A 10,244-nucleotide genomic window follows, 5' to 3' on the forward strand; every position below is an offset into this window, starting at 1 on the left:
ATATACTATAGGAGTAATGGGGATCTCGTCCCTGTACGAAAACAAAAAACTCTTCAATAATATTTAAACACTTATCAGACTACTTAGACTCATTAACCCAGTCGCAAAATTTAAAATTACATTTTTTCGGATGTGTTTAAAATAATTTTATATTTTAGTTTTTAAAAATTGTTTTATAAATTTGATATAAAAAATTATTTTATAAAATAGTTTTTAAAAACAAATAATTCAAATAAATTTTTTAATTTTTAAATTTAAAAAAATTAAAACACAGTTTTTAAAATATAAAATATAGTGGATGACAAATTATAATTTGCTAAATTTTATATGTATTTTGAATTTATTTAAACATTATAATTATGTATTTTGTAAGAGTTAATAATATTATTTTTTAATTAAAAATAGATACTATTTTATTTCTTATTTCATCTAAATCCTCTCAAATAAAGGGAGAGCTAAAACAAATATAGGAGGAATTTCATTCCACTCTCATCCGTCTTAAAACTAAACCAAACAAATATAATTTAAAACATTTGAAGAGTAAATTGTTTATACGTGTGCAGAGCCAACTCGCATGGTCAACTCAGGACCAAACTATATCTTATTTGTAAGACAAGGTGGGGCACTATACTCCTTTGGATGAGGTTCTATTTTCTGTCTCGGCCATGGTGAGCAACTTGATGAATTTTTGCCACGTTCCATGCAAAAATTCTTTGCATTATAGTGTGTGTATGGTTTGAGAATTAGTCTATTTGGTTTGAGAAAACATTTTATGTTCTCATTTCTTGTTTACACTTTTAACTGCAAAACTGTCACCTGTTCTCAAATATATGCATAGGAAACAATGAAAACAAAAAATAGTATTATATTAACTGTTTTCTACAGAAATCTTTTAAATAAGGAAACAGTCAAAATTTAGGGGCAATTTTGCAATTAGGTCCATATTTTCATTATTTGTTTTCACTTTAAGTGACAAAACCGCCACTTTGTTTTCCTGCCAAATGCCTTTTTTGCTATTACCATTGTTTCAATGTATTTTATTTTAACTTATTAAAAAGAAGATCAGAGACTCAAACTAGTTAAATACATGGCATTTTCAAAAATAATAAAAATAATTCTTTTAAAATTTTTATTATTTTTGAAAATAAGAAAAATTGTTTATTTGAATAGTGTCCTGAGAGGACAAGGTGATGAGTTGAAGTTCTTTTGGTTGCGTAAAGATCCCATTGGTGAGTGGATAATTTGTAAGCAGTGAAAGAAGAAACAAACCGCGCACGAACTCTCTCGAAGAAACAAAACTTCCTCTAAATTAGAAAAACTCTCGAAGAAGAATCTCCCTCGCGCACGAACTCTCCTCACACGCGAACTCATCTCTCTCACACCGACTTCAGCGTCGACAACGACTTCTTCTCCGTCAAGTAAATGTTTGTTTACGTCTTTTCTATTTTCATTTGTCTCCTTCCCTTCGCCGTTGCTTTAACCCTAAGTCGCTGTTCTTTTTCAATTGAACAGAAGATAAAGTCTAGGTAAAGAAGAACGATTTTGTATCAAACTTGGTGTTTCTTCCAAACAGGTTTGTTCCTTTCTCTGGTGATTTTCTGATCATTCTTGTTTCTTACTTACTAATTTTGATTCTAGTTCATTTACCTAACAGGTTTGGTTCTAGCAGATTAATTTTGCTGATTTTGCTAATGATTTTGTTGATTTCGCTATTAATTTTGTTGTATGATTTTGCTATTGATCAATTGGGCGGATTTTTTTTATCTCGCGTAGCTTAGTCAAAAAGATCTTATGTATGAGGAATTTCTCAGAAAAATAAAATTTCAAAACAAAATAATGAAAGTAAAAAACAAGAAGAAGCTCAAATAAGGGACAAAATCTTTATGTCGTTGAAGTTTTACAAACACCTTTCAAAGACTACCTAAATAAATCAAATGGCTTGCATTCAGTGATTAAGAAAAATAGCCAAGAAGCGGATAGAGTTAGGAAAAGAAAAAAGTCCATTACAACAATGTGATTGTCAGAATGCAAAACTAAAAACTCAAATGGCGAGGCATGAGTACCATACCAGATCCACTACCGTAGAAAATAGTGCTTTGGAAATTCCCAAAGAAGTGCAATCAGCTGGAGTCCCTGCAAAGAATTTGCATAAGGACATTCTGTAAGACAGGAGAATATGTATTACTTATGTATTTGAACGTAGCTTAAAAATCAATTAAGTAGAGATACACAATTTTTAATAAAGTTATTGAACTATTGAAAACTTGTATCCATGATTTTGCTATGGTTCTCTAATTATATTCTCTAATTATTATTTCTACATATATATAGGGAATTTTTTTTTTGTTGAAGTTTTCTGAGTGTTTTCTTATACAGACAGAATGTGATGGAAGATTCTTGTGGATATGTTTATATGTTGGGAATGATATTGTCACAAGGATTCTATTGCTTCTGAATCAGTACCTTGTATCCCTGATTTTTATTCTTTTTTTTGTCTGAGTCAATTATTGGATTTGGGATTTTACTCTGTGTTTGTTGATATGAGTAGTTGGCTCAGCTTTGCCCTATATTAGGATGGATTTCAGATGCAAAAAGGGGTTGGTTTTGTAAGGTTTTAAGGATTAGTAAAGCAGGAAAAGATAAGCATGAACTCAATGAATCATACCTGAGGCCGGCTAACTAATTAAGGCATGTTAATATGTTTCTGATCATTATTTGGATTGTAATTGGATTTATAGTTTTGACCTGTTACTAGCTGGCTGGTGGGTTTTGAAAACATGTTTAGGGCTTGTAGCTAACTAATTAGGACATGTTAATATGTTTGTTGTTTCGGTTAATTAAGTTGCAATTAATATCTGAGTAATAGTGTCTCCCTCGTATTTTATTTGTTGAGAATGGCTCCAAATCAACATTAAGAATCAACATAGTTTGAGTGTTGTGTGGATTTTTCTGTTAATGCATATTGGTTTTGCCTCGTTTAAATAATTGTGTGTCCCTTGTTTACTATTCGTGTGTGTCCCTTGTTTATATTTTTTGAGTTATTATGATGATTTTTGACTGTTCACTGTATTTTTTAAATGTTAATTATTGGTTTGAGTTTTGAATAGGTGTTTCATTCAGCTTTGTGATGGCTTCTTGGGCGCTAGTGCGTTAAATGGTTGTGCTGATTTCGTGCTTGCAGACATTGAAATCTTTGGCTGGGGACGGTGAACATAGCAGCGAATGCCACCGTTGCAATTAGTACTGCGACGACTATTGTTGAGTTTATTGCATTGTTGAGTCCTTCTATGTGCATCTTGTTGAGGTGTTTTGCGATTCCTTGGACGCTTTTTCGCGTTTGGCGAGTGTGTTCTAGTTGGTGATGGACTTCATTTTTTATGTCACTTACTGTTTGTTTTAATCTCAAATTTGTATTTCAAACTAATAGAGCTCCTTAAGTTTAATCTCTCATTCTCACTTCTCTGACACACTCGGGCAGTCATGCTCGCCTCTTTCTCGAGCGACAGTTGTCTCTCACCCTCACTCTAGCCCGACAGTCTTCTTTGCCAGTCCGGCCATCCTTTAGTCTCTCATCCCTCACTCATCACTCTCACTTCCCTTATCGCGCGAAACACTCACTGGTTTGTCTTTCTTCTTCCTCTCCATTTTTGGGTTTTTCTCTCCCAGTAGTTCTTTTAACACTGTTAAAATTTGTGTAGTAGAATTTTTATGATTATCTCACTATACTTCCTCCATCCAATCAAAGTATGTTGCCCATTCTTTATTTTCCGTTTTCTTTTTTGTTTTTAGGGTTTTGTTTCCACTGTAATGTTTAACGCTTTCTTAGTTTCTTAGGCTTTGGCTTACAAAATAAATAGGGAGGAAATAAGTATGAGAAATTGAAAGTGAAATTGCAAAGAAGAAGAAATTGGGGAAACTCCATTTAATTGGATGATGAGTAGTTAGAAAGAAATTCGGAGAACATTTGTTGACATGCAATATGAGTTTTGTTTTGTTTGGTTGTTGAGTTGGGAAATTATGTATCATCTGTATAGAACCATGCAACTATTGCATCTTGATTTTTTAGTTGACCTCTGTAGAATAAGGTGTGTGTTAACCAATTTGTGTATGTGTAGTTAATTTTTGGGATAGGATATTGATTGGTACACTGTATAATTTGTCAAAAACTTCAAAATGAATGAGCCAAGTTGTGAAAGTTCATTTGGTTGAATGAAAATGGATGCAAGTCATGCTTTTTGGTTCCTCACAAACAGTGTTGTAAAATTGAAAATATACAATTCAAACCAAATATTTTATTGTTTGCTAGTATATATATGTTGTTTGTGTAAAAACCAAATAAAATAGAATCAGCTGAACCAAAATGCATATAACCAGATCAGATCAATTGTCCAGGGCCCACTTACAAGGAAAAAGGGAGAGTGAGTTGGAGAAAGGTAGTTGAGTTTGTTATTTAGGGTGGAGCCGTTGAGGATAGGATAATGGGGTATCGGGGGGTGAATCTTTGAGATGGTTATGGGAAGAGAGCATTTGTTTCTCTGAAGGCACTTATCTCTAGGACAAAAGGATTACTAACTCTTTTGTAGTTTTGTTAGGAACCCAAGAATCGGATTCCAAAGAGTTAACTATTTGATTGAAAGAAAGGATACACAAGAGTGAATATGCTCTTCAAGAGCGGATACGCTCCTCAACCAGAATACCAATTAGAAAATTCTAATGTTTTCATAAGAAGCTTTCAAAGGGAATGAAACCTTTATTTATAGGTTCCATGTACCCTTATCTTCCTTCCTCTTCAACCAATGCTCTTCTTTTCCTTTCACAAAAAACTTCCAATCCTTTCAGGTCAGTCTAATTCATAAAATTCATCGAATCAATTGATCTTGTTTTTATTTGAAATTGAGAACTGAACCTCAGAAATCAAATTTGTTTGCGTTTCGATAGAAATTCTATATGCTTATTGAATTTTCTTTTTAAATTCTTTGAACTTAGTGATTCAAATATTGCTTAGTTAATATTTTTGATAGCTAGCTAGCTACTTTGTGAAAATCCAATTCGGTTCTCTACTTCTCTTGAACTTATCGGTTAAAATCCGTTATTTACTGTTTCTCATTTCTTGTTTGTTTATGCGATTGTACTAGAATTTCACCAATTTCCTTCCTTTATTATTTCTATCAAATTCCTTATGTTCTTTGCTAACTCTCCTTTTTCCTATTTATTGTTTATTTACTGTTTACTTGACATTGTTACTTGTCTATTTATTCTTGCCACTTCTATTACAACTAAATGTCTATTGTAAATTGATGGCAAATAATAATAGTAATAGTAATAGTGGTTTGCTCTTTTCTCATGGGGGGAGTAAAATTGAAACTCTTTCTGTCTTGTTAATTTCATTTTATAATTATTCTTTATGTTTATTATTATGTCCAATTCATTTGGGAACATCAGACAGACATGTCAAGCGGATCTGTGAGACGTGTTTCTCGGGAAGATATCCAACTGGTAAGCCCGCCGGCCTCACCTTCTTCAACATCTTCTATTTTTTAACTTTCGCATTCCATACATGAAAAAATGAATGACATCAAAGGACAACTAGGAAAGATTCCCAGAAATACAATTGGGTTAACATGTTAATTGATACTGATATTATTTTATAGGACTACTGGCTACTGTTGCTGTCTATTTTGATTTTACAGCGTATAATTATGGAATTGAAATTATTACTGAATAGTTCTGATGATCCTCTATTTTAATCTTTCCCCTTTGACTAACTCTTCATATAATCTCCTTACAATTCCCCTTCTCTAGTTTTTATCTCATTTTGGTCATGGTTTTTATTTGCCTTATTCCAGGTACAAAATCTGATAGAACGATGTCTGCAACTATATATGAACCCAAAAGAAGTTGTGGAAACTCTGCTAGCTCAAGCAAAAATTGAGCCTGGTTTTACCGAACTTGGTAGTAATTTTTTGTTCATTATTTTTTTTTCTTTCTCAACTCGTTTTCTTTAACCGTCCCCTCCCTCATGCTTTACTGCCTTATGCAACTGACAGATTTGAGAAGTTTTATTTTCATTGGAGTTTATAGAATCTTCTAGAGGGTCTCTTTTCCTTTACATATGTGTGGATAGTATTGTACTTATGATGGAATCTTATGATGCTGAGATGATATATGACATGCTTTAGGGGATATCTATCAATGAGTTAAGCAACAAACCACAATAGTAAACTGGGATACATCTTAACCACCCTAAAGGCAATGATTATATGGTTGTTTTCACTTACATTTTCGTCAATTAACTCATTCATAACCAATGTGGAAACTGAAAATTCATTATTCACACTTTAATATCCAATATTTTGATCCTCAATTGTGAGTTCCTACATTTTCCTTCAACAAGGATGTCGAAGATGGTTGTATTGAAGCCAAATTTGGGCAGTATGAGTCTATCTTCAATCTAATGATAGTAATGTAAAAACTCCTTTCCTAGACCACTTTCAGCTCTTGAACAATCAGAAGATAACGTGCCCCCTATTCCTTAGAAATTTTTATAATCTCTTAAAATTATGATTGCTTAAAGTTAGTTTTCTTATTTCTTTCTTATTATTATATGGTTATAATGATTTTCTTCCGTATTTAATTTGGATGTAGAGTCTTGTATTAGTATATATAAGGGTTAGTGCTTAGTATTTCATTGTTTCAAGATATCATCAGTCATATAAACCATAATTACTATTGAAAATCTTCAATTTTTCTTTTCTCTCTTTATCTAAACTCCTAAAACTTCTAATAAAATTAAATAGTTACCTTGTCAGCCTTGATTTAGTTTTCTCTTTCTAACATTTATGTGTGTGTGTATTTCTGTTTCAGTTTGGCAAAAGCTTGAAGAAGAAAATCAAGAATTTTTTAAGGCTTATTATTTAAGGTTGCTGTTGAAAGAGCAAATAACTGAGTTCAACAGGTTGCTGAAGGAACAAGCTGAGTTAAGTCAGCTACAATCAACTGCAGTTGCTTCACTACCTAACTCTAATGGTTCACGGATTCCTCCGTGTAAGTCTATTATGCCCATCAACATTGTTTTAATCCCTTTGCAGTGAACTTATTATTTCTGTTTTCCAGTCTTTTAAAAGTTATTTTTAAGAGCATATCAGGTTCCTTGTCTCACTCTAATAGGTTTTGGATTTTGTTTCTAATACACTCAAACCTCCCCTTTCCTTCCTTAGCACATTGCATAGAATTGGAGAAAGTTAGTTAGGTCTTACCATTGATGAAATATTGCAACAGTAAAGTTGGTGGAAGCTTGAATTGCGCTGTTTATAGTTTATGCACTCCTGTTTGTGTTGTCGCAAATTAAGTATTTAATTTAGTTATGCTGTAATTCAAACGTTGGTTTCTTGGTTATAGACTACTACTACTACTACTCTTGATTAAAGTTGAATGAGTAGTTTCTATTTTTCCTCTCCTTTTGAGCTGCAAAATCGGTGTATTTTGATTGGAGAAAACAATTGTCTTTCTTCGGAAGAGAAGAAAGACCAATTTTAAGGACACCATGGAGGCTACTAAAATATATTTTTTGCTTAAATGTACTTTTAGTCTCCTTATTTTTACAGATTCACAAGTTTAGCCCCTCATTTCTAAATTCAAAAATATGGTCCTCTAGTTTTTAAAATTTTGAAAAATCTTCCCATCACTTAATTTGGGACTTATTTTGCTGATGTATGAAGTTGAATAATGAGCTTACAAGTCGCCAGGCGATGTGACAATACACATTTTTTTGGAAATCTGATTTTATTTTAGGGTTTTACATTTTCTTCGTTCTAAATTTTATTTTTATAAAAATACTTCAATGACATAGAAAGTAAAATAATGAAATTTGATCCCCGCACATGCATTTTCACATCATCCTGTAACTTGGCAGCTCATTATTCAACTTGACACATTACCTTAAATAAGCACAAAATTCAATGATAGAGAAAATTTTCTGAAAATTCAAAATTTGGGGGGACTATATTTTCGGATTTAGAAATGAGGGGACTAAAATCGTGAACCAATGAAAATAAGGGGACTCAAAGTGCATTTAAGCTTTATTTCAGACATTGGTAAATAATGTCATTCTCAAAACTAGTATTTCAGACATTGGTAAATAATGTCATTCTCAAAACTAGCGTGCACACGGGCACATCAGGTGCTTTTCTTGAAATGATAACCATAGTCTACCTCCATGAAAATTAAAATTGAAGTTTTTGACGAATTTCTATCAATTAGCATGTTAATTTTTATTTTAATTACTATATTTTTAATTCAAAAATCAATTAGGACTAGTTTAAATTTGATTCGTTAAAAATAGGTTTAAGGATTATATTTGATTTGATTTGATTTGAAATTAGGATTTAATTCAGTTATGTGATTATATATAGAAGGATAAAATTGAAAATGAAAGAGTTTAAATAGGGTAAAATTGAAAGAAAAAAACTACAACAAAACTTGGTATCCCCTTAAAATATAAGTGTAGATACAACCTATACTTTTCCAGAGAGAGAATGATAAGCTGGTGGGTGAGTGGTTGAATAGATAAACATAGTGTGGGATCTAGTTGGTTGTTTGTTATTACAAGCCTGTATCATGTCTGACTTTAATTATTTTTGCAATTTTGCAACACTTGTCTCTTTTCTTAACAGTACCCCAGAATCCATCTTGCTATGCCTCTGAGCAAGCCAGTGCAGCTGTGAAGCCAGAGAATATGCGACATGCTCTTGATTCCAGCCTGCATGATGTGTTTAATAATGGAGGGTCATCGCTCAACACAAGTTTACGGGCTATGGCTGAGATGGCTTCTCGTGGCAATAGGATTGGCAGCCCACCAAGCATGCTTTCATCTCAAAGCTCAAGTATGGGTTTGATACAAGGAATTAATGGGAGGATGATAAAATCAGAACCTGGATATTCAGGTAGTCCTCCTTACATATTTGGTCCTGATGGCACTGTCATGGAAACATGCCCAACAATTGGTAATGCAGCGGTTACATCGTTCCCTAGTGTAGACTCAAACTCTCATTCTATGAATGGGGCACTCCTTGACCCAGACATTTCTTCCTTTGGTGTTTTGGGGCAGATTTCTAGAAACCTCAGTCTTTCAGATCTGACTGCTGATTTTTCTCAGAGTTCTGGTATGTTTTTCTTTCCCATTCATGAGTCATCACTGCATCTGTTTCTGGGTGCTTGCTTGCTTTTCTGTCTTCATGAATGAGTGTGTTTCCTGATGAGTAAATTGCTAGTCAATTCATGCTTCATGTTTGATCTTTTTACCAGGCATCTAATTTTGTGCATCAAACTATGGATGCATATTAGTACTAACAGATTGATTTATTTTTTATCAGATATAATGGAAAGCTATCCAAGGTGTCCCTACCTGGGTACTACTAATGAGAATTTCCTTCAAAATGGAGAACGAGGTAAGAAACCGCTACCCCGTTTCTGTCTAACATAGAGAGTGAGAGAGAATCCATCCATTATGTCAATGCTGCTATACTGAGTTGCTGACAATAATATTATCTTATTCTTTGACAATAAAAGGTGTAAGACTTGATTAATGATGACTCTTGGAATGAATAAATCAATGTTTAGTCATCAGCAATCGTGCTACCATTTTGACTGGCATAAGTAATAAAGCACAACTTGGTTCAGCGCCAAAAATACGCATCAAACCTTTGTTATTTTCTCATTGTAAAGATACAAAACATCAAATCATTTTGGTCATACACCTAATAATATTTGTTTATCTTGCTTGCAGGTTGAACAGCATCCCTAGAATGAAATGTTTGTAAATAGAAGTTTAGAAGTTTGACATATTATGAAATTCCAACGCTTCGGTGAACGTGTGTATAGGAGTTCACTAACCTCAACCTGTGGTGATGGGAAATTAAATTTGGAATGGTTTGTATGTTCTTAATGAATAATGAATTCCAAACTTGGTTTGTTTTTCGTCCTGTGTCGATTCCAGTACATAGCATTGCATAGTAATTTTTTTCCTACTTTGTTTATATATACTATTTTTTTATTAGTCAAAATTCCAACGCTTTACTATGTTTTGATGATTTTATTTTTGCCTTAGAGTGCATGAAACTGTTTTTACGAAGATGTACCTAGAGTATACTAGCTTTACTATGTTTATTACTCGCCGAACACTAAAATCTCAATCATCGAATATTTTACTATGTAACCTAAAGTATCAAGTTCAAATTGTAAATTGT

The 10,244-nt window shown here is 32.8% G+C and overlaps 1 protein-coding gene across 9 annotated transcripts; it reads left to right on the forward strand.

Annotated features, from left to right (window-relative positions):
- Positions 1-1,182: 1,182 nt before the first annotated feature.
- On the forward strand, positions 1,183-9,975 carry LOC101495882 (uncharacterized). Of its 9 annotated transcripts, none has more exons than XM_073366849.1 (9): positions 1,191-1,424; positions 1,513-1,573; positions 2,549-2,692; positions 5,447-5,496; positions 5,847-5,952; positions 6,865-7,044; positions 8,673-9,161; positions 9,372-9,446; positions 9,785-9,975. In XM_073366849.1, the coding sequence occupies exons 4-9, from the start codon at positions 5,449-5,451 to the stop codon at positions 9,787-9,789; spliced, it is 903 nt and encodes a 300-aa protein (XP_073222950.1). In that variant the 5' UTR covers positions 1,191-1,424; positions 1,513-1,573; positions 2,549-2,692; positions 5,447-5,448; the 3' UTR covers positions 9,790-9,975. The 9 variants fall into 9 exon arrangements, with proteins under 9 accessions (XP_012570755.1, XP_073222950.1, XP_073222948.1 ...); XM_073366847.1 differs by having other exon boundaries at positions 1,191-1,418; XM_012715304.3 differs by lacking the exon at positions 2,549-2,692 and adding an exon at positions 3,108-3,304 and having other exon boundaries at positions 1,191-1,418; positions 5,443-5,496.
- The last annotated feature ends 269 nt before the right edge of the window (positions 9,976-10,244 follow it).

The sequence above is a fragment of the Cicer arietinum genome, chromosome 4, assembly GCF_000331145.2.
Source record: "Cicer arietinum cultivar CDC Frontier isolate Library 1 chromosome 4, Cicar.CDCFrontier_v2.0, whole genome shotgun sequence".
In the NCBI taxonomy this organism is placed as follows: domain Eukaryota; kingdom Viridiplantae; phylum Streptophyta; class Magnoliopsida; order Fabales; family Fabaceae; genus Cicer; species Cicer arietinum.